Source organism: Stegostoma tigrinum, chromosome 7 (assembly GCF_030684315.1).
Source record: "Stegostoma tigrinum isolate sSteTig4 chromosome 7, sSteTig4.hap1, whole genome shotgun sequence".
Taxonomy (NCBI): domain Eukaryota; kingdom Metazoa; phylum Chordata; class Chondrichthyes; order Orectolobiformes; family Stegostomatidae; genus Stegostoma; species Stegostoma tigrinum.
In genome coordinates this window covers 91,176,835-91,190,738 of record NC_081360.1, presented here as the reverse complement: position 1 = coordinate 91,190,738, position 13,904 = coordinate 91,176,835, and the positions used below count along the sequence as shown (strand labels likewise).

Sequence of the window (13,904 nt, the reverse complement as noted above, 5' to 3'; positions counted from 1 at the left end):
AATGTGGCTTCCCCCCTTGTTGGCCTATCTACATACTGTGTCAGGAAGCCCTCCTGCACACACTGGACAAAAACTGATCCATCTATAGTACTTGAACTATCGTGTTGCCAGTCAATATTTGGAAAGTTGAAGTCTCCCATGACAACTACCCTGACTCTCTCACTCCTATCGAGAATCATCTTTGCTATCCTTTCCTTTACGTCTCTGGAACTATTTGGAGGCCTCTAGAAAACTCCCAACTGGGTGACCTCTCCTTTCCTGTTTCTAACCTCAGCCCATACTACCTCAGTTGACGAGTCCCCAAACATCCTTTCTGCAACTGTAATATTGTCCTTGATCAACAATGCCACACCTCCTCTTCTTTTACCATCTCCTCGGTTCTTACTGAAACATCTAAAGGCCGGAACCTGCAACAACCATTCCTGTCCCTGCTCTATCCATGTCTCCGAAATGGCCACAACATCGAAGTCCCAGGTACTAACCCATGCTGCAAGTTCACCCACCTTATTCCGGACGCTCCTGTCATTGAAGTAGACACACTTCAAACCAACTTCTTGCTTGCCGGTGCCATCTTGCATCCCTGAAACTTTATTTCGGATCACCCTACTCTCAACCTTTTCTATACTCGAAAGCAGCATTGCAGATCAGCAGAGTGATTAAAAGTGCTGTGGCAGCACTGGAATTTATTTATGAAGCTAAAGAATTCAGAAATAATCATGTTATGTTAAACTGGTATTGAACAGGCGAAACAATGGCCTAGTGGTATCATCACTGGATAACGTTCTGGGGATCTAGGTTTGAATCCTGCCACAATAGATGGTAGAATTTGAATTCAATAAAATATCTGGAATTGAGAATCTAATGATGACCATGAATCTTTTGTCGACTGTCAGGTCAAACCCATCTGGTTCACAAATGATCTTTAGGGAAGGAAAATGTCTTCCTTACTTGATCTGGCTTACATGTGACTCCAGACCCACAGCAATGTGGTTGACTCTGAACTGAATTAGGATTGGGCAATTAGTGCTGTCTAGCCTTCATACCATTAGTGAATTTAAAAAAAAGACAGGGCATGCTTAAGATCTTGATCTCTGCAAAGACATGGGGAAAAGAAATGTTAACAAGTTTGGCACCAAATCGAAGAGATTATAGCTATCTGGTAAGAGTGAATTCATTAGGCATTGGAAAAGGAACAAAATAAGGAAGGCCAGATCATTATCTTTAAAGTGATGAATGGATTGACAGCACAGATATGGAGAAAATATTTCCAATTGTGAGACAATCTAAAATGACAGATGATAAATATTATCTTTCCCAATAAATCCCTTAGAGAGGCGAAGAAAATTCACTTAGAGTGGTTAGAAAACAAAGCTCATTGCAATATTATGTTGTTAAAGTGCATATTTCAGACATTTTCAAAAGGGAACTATGAAAGTACATGAGAATGGAGGAATCTCTGTGGTTATCCCCATCTCAAACAAATGTGCAGTTTTGGAGAGCGTTGATGGCAAAGTACTCTCAGGGAAACGTAGCACTGAAAGCCAGGTTTCCAGTACTGAGACTGACTTTAATGTAATGGGGGGTATGTCAGGGTCCAAGCGATCGATTTTGACAGGGAGTCCCTAATTGGAAACACAGATAGGCATTTCTGCGGCCGACAGCGAGACATCAGAACACAATGTTGCCTCCCTTGAGCCAGGATCAAAGATTTCTTGGCAAGGGTGCAGAATATTCTAAAAGGGGAGAGAGACCAATAGGAGGTTGTTGTACACATTGGAACTCACGACATTGAAAGATAAAAGGTGGAGATTCTGAGAAAACTATATAGGAAGTTAGGCAGGAATGAAAAAAAGTAAGTCCTCAAGGGTAGTAATAGCTGGATTACTGTCGCTGCCACAAAGGAGAGAACAAGGTAGGATGATAAATTAATAAAATGTGAGGCTGGATGAACACAGCAGGCCAAGCAGCATCTTAGGAGCACAAAAGCGGACGTTTCGGGCCTAGACCCTTCACTCTGATGAAGGGTCTAGGCCCGAAACGTCAGCTTTTGTGCTCCTGAGATGCTGCTGGGCCTGCTGTGTTCATCCAGCCTCACATTTTATTATCTTGGAATTCTCCAGTATCTGCAGTTCCCATTATCTCAGGATGATAAATTAAACTGCATTTATTTCAATGCAAGAAGCCCAACAGGTAAGACACAGAAACTCAGGGCACAGTTGGGAACAAGGGGCTGGAATATCTTAGCAATTACAGAGATGTGGCTCGGGGATGAACAGGACTGGCAGCTTTGTGTTTCAAGGTATAGATACCCTGATATAGGAAGGGTAGAGAAGGGGCAAGAGAGGGGGTTGTGGCATTTTTGATTAGGGATTTGTTCAGCGTTTACAAGAAAAAAATTAATTCAATATACAGATGTACGTACGAGAAAAGTTGTGAAACTTGACCTTATCTTGGTAAATAAGGCAAGGCAGGTGACTGATGTGTCAGTAGGGGACTGAATTGGGGCCAGTGACCATGATTCTACTTGTTTTAAAATAGTGAAAGAAAAGGATAGACCGGATCTACAAGGTAAAGTTTGAAATTGGAGGAAGGCCAATTTTGGCAGTCTTCGGCAAGAACTTTCAAAAGTTAATTGGAAGCAGATGTTCACAGGAAAAGGGATGGCTGGAAAATGGAAAGCCTTCAAAAATAAGAATAACAAGAGTCCATAACAATATGTTCCTGTTAGAGTGCTGGGCAAGGCTGGTAGGTGTAGGAAATGATGGATGACAAGAGAAATTGAGGTTTTGGTCAAGAATAAGAAGGAAGCATATGTCAGGTACAGACAGCAGAGATTGAGTGAATCTCTGGAGCAATGTAAGGGCAGTAGGAATATATTTAAGAGGGAAACCAGGAGGGCAAAAAGGGAACATCAAATAGCTTTGGCAAACAGGGTAAAGGAGAATCCAAAGGGGTTCTATAAATGTTTAAGAAAGAAGAGCAACCAGGGAGAGAATAGGGCCTCTTAAAGATCAGTGAGGCTGCCTACATGTGGATCTGCAGGAGATGGGTAGACACTGAATGAGTATTTTTCACCAGTGTTTACTTTGGAGAAGGATATGGAACATAGAGAATGTGAAGAAATAAATAACGACGTCTTGAAACATCTCCATATTACAGAGGAGGAGGTACTGGGTGTTTTAAAATGAATAAAGATGGATAAATCCCATGGCCTGATCATGTATACCCTTAAGATCAGTGGGAAGCCAGGGAGCTGATTGCTGGGCCACTTGCTGAGATTTTTGGATCATTGATAGCCACAGATCAGGTGCCAGAAGACTGGAGGTTGGTTAATATGATGCCACTATTTAAGAAAGGTGTTAACAAAAAGCTAGGGAACTATATACTGATGAGCCTGACATCAGTGGTGGGCAGTTGTTGGAGGAAATCCTGAGGGACAAGGTTTACATGTATTTGGAAATGCAAGGACTGATTATGGATAGTAAATATGGCTTTGTATGTTGAGAAATTGTGTCTTAAAAACTTGATTGCGTTTTTGAAGAAGTAACAAAGAGGATTGATGAGAGCAGAGCAGTGAACATGACCTATATGAACTGCAGTAAGGCATTCAACAAGGTTCCTCATATTCAACTGGTTAACAAGCTTAGGAATACAGGGAGAACTAGGATAACACTGTGAGTAGCTGGAAGAACACAGCAGACCAGGCAGCGTCAGAGGAGTAGGAAAGTTAACGTTTCGAGGAGTAAGAAAGTTGACATTTCGGGTTGGGATCCCCCATTTCTGACGAAGGGTCCAAATCCAAAACATCAACTTTCCTGCTCCTCTGATGCTACCTGGCCTGCTGTGTTCCTCCAGCTCCACACTGTGTTATCTCTGACTCCTGTATTGGCAGTTCTTACTATCTCCCTGGAGTACTGTGTGTTGTTTTGGTCCCCATTTCTAAGGAAGGTTATGCTTGCTCTGGATGTGTAACTGTGAAGCTTCACAAGACTGGAATCAGAAGGTTGACCCTTAAAGAAAGACTGAGTTAATTGGGTGCAGGCTTTATTGAGTTTGCAATGAAGAGTGATGATCTCAGTGAAGCACACACAATTCTGGACGGCATTGACTAAGTAGAAAGAGAAAGGCTCTTTCCCTTGGCTAGGAAACCTAGAACATGGGGTCACAGTCTTGTGATAAAGATTCAATCAGTTAGGACTGAAATAAGGATAAATTTCTTTCCTTGGAGAGTTATGAACCTTTGGAACTCTCTACATCAGAGCTTTAATATATCCAAGTCTCTTCCTTTATCTTTTTGCTTTAAGCTAATACTCATGCTCCACAATGAGCTAAATATCTGGAGTATCTAAATGTCTCAATGTACACTGTCTCTGAAGCAGCTTTTCCTTATCTTTACTCATAGTTTTCATCTCCTTAAGTACTATGAAACTCAATTAAGTTTGTCTCTACAAAGGAAATTGTTAAATACAGCTCTCTTGTGTAATATCTAAAATCTTTGCCTTTATATGTTCACTTTTGACTGTTGACTTCGCACTATTTTTAAATAATTCATGGAATGTAAATGTCACTAGCAGGGATTGAATTTATTGCCCATTCTTAGAGGGCTTTTAAGAAAGTGGAGATGAACTGCCTTCTTGAAATGTCGCAGTTTACTTTGTGTGGACACACCTACTTTGGGAAGATGTTTCTGGATTTTGCCCCAGTGACACTGGAGGGGGGTGTTTTATATTCCAAAATCAGGAATATAATGGCTTAGACAGGAAATTGTAGATGTTGGTTCTCCCACTTATCTGTTCTCCCTGTCCTTTGAGATGGCTCTGGCCATGGCTTTGCAAGGAGCTGTCTAAGCAGCCTCTTGTAGATCGCACACGCTGCTGCTACTGAGCATCGATGGTTGTGGGAGTGAATGTTTTTGGATGTAGTACCAATCATGAGGACTGTTTTATCATGGATGGTGTCAAATTTCCTGAGTGTTGTGACATTGCACTCATCCAGACAAGTTGGAAGTATTCCATCACAATCCTGGATAGGCTTTGGGGAGTCAGGAAGAGTGTTATTCGCAGCAGGATTTGTTGACTCTGAACTGCCCTTATAGCCATTGTGTTTATATGGTGAATCCAATTCAGTGTCTGGTCAGTGGTATGTTGGTAATTGGAGATTCAGTGATGGACGCAATTGAATGTTTATTATTTTGATGATCATTGTGTGGTGAATTTTAATTGTCACTTGTCAGCCCAAGTTGTGAATACTGTCCAGGCCTTGCTGAACTTAGACATAGGCTGATCCAGCATTTGAAAAATCATGAATGATGCTGAACACTGTGAAATCATTAGTAAACATCTCTACTTCTGACCTTATGATGAAGGTAAAGACACTGATGCAGCAGTTAAAGATGGTTGGGCCCAGGACATTACACTGAGGAACTCCTGCAGAGCTGTCCTGGGAGCAAGATGATTGACTTCCAGCAGCCACAACCATCTTTTTTTGTGCCATGTATGACTCCACCCAGCAGAAAATTTTTCTCCAATTCCGAATGACTCATTTTTGTGAAGGCTCCTTGATATCACTCTCATCTCACCTCTGGAATTCAGCTGCTGTTTGAACTAAAGCTGCACTAAGATCAGGAGCTGTGTCTCCCTGACTATACGTGAACTGAGCTTTGGTGAGTAGGTTACTGTTAGATAAGTGCTTGATTTCATTGTTCATGACACCTTCTATCATTTTACAGATGATTGAGGTCTTAATTTTTATGAACAAGGCATACCTGGAAAATTTACATATTATTGGGCGAATGCTCATTTGTAGCTGTACTGGAACAGTGTGGCTTGAGTGTGGTAGGTTCTGGAGCACAAGTCTTCAGTAATATTGATGGAATGTTGTCAGGGCGTATAGGGATTGCAGTATCCAGTGCCTCCAACTATTTCTTACCAGTATGTGGAGCTAATCGTATTGGTTAAAGACTGTTGTGATGTGATTTGAACCTGGGTCCCAGGAACATTATCTGAGTGTCTGGATTGCTAGTCCAGTGATAATCCCTCCAGCGCATTGTCTCCTTTCTCTTACTGTTGTCAGAACCATGTGATCCGTCACATCATTATGATATACACAAATCTCATTGCATCACAACTAGAATGGATACATTTTAGATGTTTCAGCCAATTGTGATGTATGGAGAGTGGAAAGGAGGGTGAATTTGAAGTAGAATGTCAGCCATGATGGCAGTTAAAGAAGTAGCAAGGTTGAAGGACTATATGTTCTGCTGCTTTTAGTATTTCTTACCTTTTTTTTAATGTCCTTACATTTACTTTTAAATTCATTCACAGGATGACGGTGTCACTGGCTAGGCAAAATTTATTGCCCATCCTTAATTGCCCAGGGGGCAGTTAAGAGTTTACAACATTGTAGTGGGTCTGGAGTCATATGTAGGCAAGCCCAGGTAAGGGTGGCAGTTTCCTTCCGTAAAGGTCATTGGTGCACCAGATGGGTTTTTCCAACAATTGGCAATGGATTTGTGGTCACTATCGAACACTTAATTCCAGATTCATATCGAATTTAATTCCCACGATCTGCCATGATGGGATTTGAACATAATTTGGGTCTCTGGATTAATAGTCCAGCGATAATACCATTAGGCTATCACCTCCCTGCTCTTCAAATCATACCATGTACATTTTTAATTTTCGCACAAGCTAATGGAATAGGAAGATGGGATCAATTAAAATGTCACTCAATCAGAATATGAAGACGATGTCTTCTCTCAGTGATAATATCTGAATGATTAGCAGAGGTTAAATGCATCCAAACATTATGATGGGAAATTAAGGTACCACAGGGTGGATTTTGAACAATTGTGTACAATGTGCTATTTTTCAGCAAAATTTTAAAATTGTGTGAAAACAAAGACAGAAAGATAAGAATGCCACCATCATTGTGATCTTCTCGAAAGGCTTTTTTTTTAAATTTTGAAACAGGACTGCAGAAAAAAATTCCCACAGTCTGGCTCTGTACAATGCACAGCTTGAAGTACAAGTTAAAGCATCTAACCTTTCGCACTCATCAAGTGGATGAAAATGAATATGACTTTACATTGTTATTCGAGACCAGCAGTGTAAGCATGAACAGTTGTTTATCAATCGCCCCGCATCTTACCATCGCGTCTGTTGAGCTTTGCAAAGCCAGGACTGTGACTGTTAGACAACTCAGAGGAGGAATCGAACACCAACTGAGGCAAATCAGACACTAAGTGATCGTCGCAGTCATCTGCCAGACAAAGAGAAGCATTACATTTAAATCAATTAGCTATGCAATATGTTTCTGTCATTTGCAAGCACAACAGAGAATTTTAACAAAGCCTTTTGAGCCTTAGATGGTTGTTAAGCCGAAATTGCTGGCATATTGCAAATCAAAAATCTGTGCAGTCTATTAGATGAAGAGCACATAAATTGCCTCGCACATTCTAAAACAATTAATACATCTATCTGTTTGCAGATTTTTAACACTTTTTTATTCTTTTCAACTCCTCCTTAAGTACCCACCATTGCCACTGTACCCACCCAAATGCAGGATTCTTCTCGAGCTGGCTTGCAGTTCACTGCCAAATAAATCCTGCAACTTGTCAATATAAGGTAAACAAGGACTGATTCGATACAGTTCATCTTCTCCTTAGTGCCCTCACTGAAGTGTCCATGTCTCAAACTAATTCCTCCCTTTAAAACAGCTCAACTGAGGTAGAGAATGCACTGCATGAAATTGAGAGCAATGTCATTACCAAATTATAGCTTAACATAGTAATTAAATGAGATGTGAAACCAACAGAACAAGCCTAAGGCTTTTCTCAGTTTAAATCGATAAAGTAAACAGCAATGGAGGAATGAAGAAGTAAGAAATGGTTGCCTATCTGACTGTTGATTAGAGATGCATTATAAGAAAATTCAATCATTGACAGGTGTCTCAAACTATTATCAAAGTAGTTCCCATGAGCCTGGAATGACATAGAAACGTTTGTGCTGAGAAAGTCACAAGCCTTCATTAGCTTAATATACGCTCAGGGAATCCATTAATAAAAACGCTTGAAAGTAGTAATGTTCAACTGATCATAAATATTCACTACAGTCTCAGCTTCTGTCATGACAGGTGGCTTCTAGTGTACACATTCATTCAGTGAATAACAGTTTATAAACAAATTATCCTGATTTATTTCATCTGTAAAATGATTCTAAATTGTGCATTCTATGAAGTAAAAGGCATCAAGGAAAGCCTAAATGTTGTCATAATAGTAAACATGGATTATCAATATTCAACTTGCATCATCTGATTTAACACCCAGAACTTGCATAGACTAAAGTAACTGTTAAAAAGGACAAATACTTATCTAAAATTGTTACTGTGATCATATGACTAGGTTTTTCCATCCCCACCCCTGTCTGCTTTCCGAAGAGACCACTCTCTCCGTGACTCCCTTGTTCGCTCCACACTGCCCTCCAACCCCACCACACCCGGCACCTTCCCCTGCAACCGCAGGAAATGCTACACTTGCCCCCACACCTCCTCCCTCACCCCCATCCCAGGCCCCAAGATGACATTCCACATTAAGCAGAGGTTCACCTGCACATCTGCCAATGTGGTATACTGCATCCACTGTACCCGGTGTGGCTTTCTCTACATTGGGGAAACCAAGCGAAGGCTTGGAGACCGCTTTGCAGAACACCTCCGCTCAGTTCGCAACAAACTACTGCACCTCCCAGTCGCCCACCATTTCCACTCCCCCTCCCATTCTTTAGATGACATGTCCATCATGGGCCTCCTGCAGTGCCACAATGATGCCACCCGAAGGTTGCAGGAACAGCAACTCATATTCCGCCTGGGAACCCTGCAGCCTAATGGTATCAATGTGGACTTCACCAGTTTCAAAATCTCCCCTTCCCCAACTGCATCCCTAAACCAGCCCAGTTCGTCCCCTCCTCCCACTGCACCACACAACCAGCCCAGCTCTTCCCCTCCACCCACTGCATCCCAAAACCTGTCCAACCTGTCTCTGCCTCCCTAACCTGTTCTTCCTCTCACCCATCCCTTCCTCCCATCCCAAGCTGCACCCCCATCTACCTACTAACCTCATCCTACCTCCTTGACCTGTCCGTCTTCCCTGGACTGACCTATCCCCTCCCTACCTCCCCACCTATACTCTCTCCACCTATCTTCTTTTCTCTCCATCTTCGGTCCGCCTCCCCCTCTCTCCCTATTTATTCCAGAATCCTCACCCCTCCCCCTCTCTGATGAAGGGTCTAGGCCCGAAATGTCAGCTTTTGTGCTCCTGAGATGCTGCTTGGCCTGCTGTGTTCATCCAGCCTCACATTTTGTTGACAAGGTTGAGCCAACTTATGAAACCATCAGGAAACAAGGATCAATCCGAGTTCAAATTAACATCACTATAAAAGACATTGAAACTCAGATCCATACCTCCTGGTTGGTTCATGTCTTTTTGAAACTTGCACATTGGGATGAAAGTCACCTGCAGGTCATCCAGCTTGAAAAAAAACGTTGTCAAGCATTGGAATACATCAAAGAACCATGGTTCAGGCAACAACTTTTGAGTAGCAAATGAAAAAATAGGTAAAACAAAATGAAAAAAAAATGAGGTGATAGCAACTAGAAGCTCAAAGACTCTCTCTCTCTCTCTCTCTGTCCGTCTCAAACTTGGCAAAGAGGAAGCAACTTGAAAAAAAAACTTTTCACCAAGTACTCAATGTTATCTGAAAACATTGCTAATGCTGAAGAAACAACAGCTAAAGAGTTGGAACTCCAATCATTCTCACAACTCAAAGACTGCAAAAACCCTAAAATACAATGGCCTTTATCGTATTTTTTCTGTTCGAAGCACTCGTCCCCCATTCATTTTAGTTTATTACTAAGTTTGCCTTTGCATTTGATAATTGCTTTTATTTTGGGGATTTGGTTACATAGATAACAAAATTCTATCTTGCCTTTACTAAAGAAAATCTTGCAAATTGGCTCCTTCATTTTGTTCCAGATAAATGTGTTTCAAAGTGTAAAAGCTGCAGACTTAGATAAGAAATATTTATTGTGACCAATTGAGGTGGAATTTTAAAAAAGGAAGCTGATTCCGCCTCCTCAACTGGTTATAACATAAGTATAATGGAAATAAATAGTCTTTTCATTCTAATATGTGGCTATATCAAATTTTCTTTGTGTTCCAGGTATCAAGTTTAATTTTCTCCCACTAAATTATTACGGAGGTAAGACTTTGTTTACCATTTAATATAATAATTTTGTGGAAGCTTCAAATCAAAATCATGAGGATTTTTTTAAGTTTCACCAGTTTAGGTATAAATCATTAACTTGTAAATATTGAGATAGCAAGTTCCACAATTGAGAAATAAAACTTTTCTTCTAAATGTGCAAATGGCCTGTCATTCTAATTTAATTCACTTGATATCTTTGTAAACAGCCATTCAGTGACATAGGCATCACTGGCTAGGCTTCTAAATGGCACAGCAAGATATCTGCACTATTTGTCAATACTGTGGCCTTAAGAGGTTGCTTCGTTTCCCCTGATTTCTTTTAGAGAAAGAGTAGGGGATGGGTAGTGAGCATTCTATGAGAAGATAAACAACTTTTGAAGCTTTGGGTTTGTTTTTAAGTTGGAACAATAGAAGCAGCTTGAGTAGGTGTAGTCAAGCTCCCATAGATCTAGGATTTTTAGTGAAGACCAAAAAGCTTGAGATTACAGCAGCCATGGAGAGAGAGCAAACTAATGTTCTGAGTCCAGATGACTCTCTGATGAAGAGTTATCTAGACTCAAAATGTTAGTTTGCTTTCTCTCCATGGATGCTGCCTGATCTGCTGTGATCACCTGCATTTTTTGTTTTCAGTACAGAGTCCAGTATCTGCAGTAATTTGGTCCAGGAGTTTTAGTTAGCTTTCAGCAGTTGTTGCTGGTGTCTCAGCAAAGTTGGAAGGCAATGAATCTCTCTTGGCTGTCACACACTCCCTTTTGCAGAAATGTCTTCTGCTGTTATTTCCTCCTGGATTCGAAAACTGCATGTGAGACAATCTGTTTTCTAAATTTACCTTGTTGCCTCACGTGTGTTTATGGGATGTTACTATATTGGAACAGTAACCGTTTAGTAGTGAAATAATCTATTATTCTCTTAACTTTTACAACAGAGCTAAGTGGCCCCAAATTCTTCTTTCTTTATTTTTTACGAGCTATAGTGTTTGAATAAATTGTGTTTTGCTTAACGTCCTCTAGTTTGACCAATTGAATTGCATCTGCAACACAGCACCTCACATTTACATTTGAAATAAAAACAAAAGTTAGGGTCTAGGCTACCTTGTTAATATATTTTGATGGGGTCTGGTCTGGTCCATAACAGCCACTGCAGGAACCTTAGCAAGAATCATGAGGTTTTTTTTACGTTGATTATATATAAGTCAGAGATGAGTCTTGCTGTATTGAGGCAGCTTGTCCCCTAAATATTTTATAGTTTTCAAGTCTTTAATTGTTTTGAGGTTGGCCTTATACCTCAATGTAAAAGAAGCAACCCCCACCCCGTCTGGCAGATTCACATAATATAAACACCAGCATTCTCGTTTCCCAGCAGCTCCATCAAGGCTAGTGGTCATTGTTGGGACTGTAGCTAGTTCCCACAAATGAAACACCAGGAGCTCCAGATAAGTATGGCAAGTTGGCGGTCCTGGTGAAGGTGCAAGTAATGCCTGGATTGACAAAATGATGTGGACTGGACATGCCAGAGATATAGAGGCATGGGGTCCTGATAAAGGATGAACACCCTAACCTAAACCGTACATCTTTCAACCTGATCATAATATTGCCACTTTTTACTAAATAATATTCAAAACACATAGCAGTCTGAAAAGGATGACATAGTAGATGCTTAGAATAAAGTTTCCATTGGTGAGAAAATCTGAACTAGGGCGCACACTGTAAAAATAAGGGATCTTTCATTTAAGAGGGAGAGAAGAAATGATTTTGTCTCTGAGGGTCACTATTTGAATTCTCTACCCCAACAAGTGCATTGGAGACTGGTTAATGAATATATTCAATACTGAGTTAGATTTTTGATTAACAAAGGAGTAAACAGTTCTGGAGGACAAGCAGAAAGGTGGAGATGATGCCACAATCTATGATGCTACTGAAAGCAGTCCAAACTTAATGCGCTGAATGGCCTGTTCCTGTTCCTGTTTCTTATTTGGCTGGGTTGCCAAATAATGCCAACTATCAGACTGGAATTTGCCAGTTTCCTGCGTTCCTCCTGTGCCATCAAGAATGTTTCATGAACTTGCCAGTGGTCTCCTGGTATTGCAGCCAACATGCCAGGCCTGGCTTGAGAGACTGTGGCCAACCAAATGGCCACAACTGCATTTTCCATATACCTTTAAGGTTGCTGGCAGTGCACTACAATTTGGAGCTGTCCCCTCTTTCATTGCCCTGTATTGACAGGCTGCAACAACTCCTCATGTTGAAGAACCTGCTGTTGTCTCTTCAGAATTAGGAAACTGTCTGCTGTCCTTAATTAAATGGGGACACTGCATTCTGCACACTAACTAAGCAATTTGGGGAAACTGACTGACTGACTGGTGGCTCAATGCTACATAGTGTCACCACCTAAGTAAATTGATCGATGATGTTCAATTCTGACAATGCACTCCTTACTCAAAACCCAAAATTTTGCTCAAGATTGTCCCAAATTTTATTCAGTGTCATAAAAAAAACTGGTTAATTTCAAAGGAGAAAAAGCACAGATCTGAAAGGAAAAGGAGAGCTATCACAATCAAAGGAACCTAAATGCTGTTTTACAAATCCTAAGCATAAAATGGCTCAATTAAATCAATTTAATAATGTTTATGAAGAAGGTCCTGACCTGAAACACCAACTTTCCCACTCCTCTGATGCTGCCTGGCCTGCTGTCTTCCTTCAGCTCCACACAGTGTTGTTTCAATTTCATCAGGCCTGTGTGCATTTGTTTTTATTGTTTCTTGGGATGTAGGAATCACTGGCAAGGCCAACATTTGCTGCTCATCCTTAATTGTACTTAAATTAAATGGTTTTCCAGGCCATTTCCCAGGGCAGTTAAATATACTGCTTTGAGGCTGGAGTCAGCACAGGTAAGGATAGTGCAATTCCTTCCTTGGATGGGCCTTTATGACAAATCAGCAATAGTTTCATGGTCACCATCACTAAAATGAACTTTCAATTGAATCATTTTTCAAATCTGAATTTAGATTAAGACAAAAAAGTCAAGAATTGAAACCTGAAGCAGTTCTGACGTAGGATCACTGTACCTAAAGCATTAACTCCACTTTCTTTCCACAGACGCTGCTAGAACTGCTGAGTTTTTCCAGCAATTTGAGTTTTTGTTTCTGAAATCTCATGTGGCCACAACAAAACTATCATTAAGGGCAAGTCATCATGCAAGTGGAACTGCCATATAGTTTTGAAATATTTTTATTGTGGATTTTTGTAGACTATATGTCAAATGCTCAGGTCTACAAGCCCAAGATGAACTTTCTAGAATGCTTGAGTGCATTCCGTGGTTTAGCCAATGGGGTCTGCTTTTTCTACAATCATCTGTTACTATAGTAACTCCCATGTTTTCAAGTGAATAAACTCCTCCCCAAAGGTTTGACCAACGTAATGTCACAAAGAAATTATAGGAGGTAAAACCCCAAAAGCTGCTTTAATCTTCTAGTTTTAATTTTGCATTTAGAGTGGCACGGAAACTCAGAACAATACTAATTAGTGTAAAATTGTCCAGGGAAATATGATAAGCAATAATTATTCTTAGTGTTTGAGGATGTGAGAGATTAGAAATGTTGTTTCTGCAGATAAGGATGAATGGTGGGATCTTGCAAAAGAAGAACAT

The 13,904-nt window shown here is 40.6% G+C and overlaps 1 protein-coding gene across 3 annotated transcripts in view; it reads right to left on the bottom strand.

Moving 5' to 3' along the window:
• Positions 1-13,904, bottom strand: part of LOC125454282 (contactin-associated protein-like 5) — an 821,154-nt gene that overhangs the window by 688,740 nt on the left and 118,510 nt on the right. For all 3 annotated transcript variants that reach the window (XM_059647522.1, XM_059647523.1, XM_059647524.1), the window contains one exon: positions 7,150-7,260. In XM_059647522.1, the coding sequence (XP_059503505.1) occupies positions 7,150-7,260 (111 nt within the window). The remainder of the gene's footprint in view (positions 1-7,149; positions 7,261-13,904) is intronic.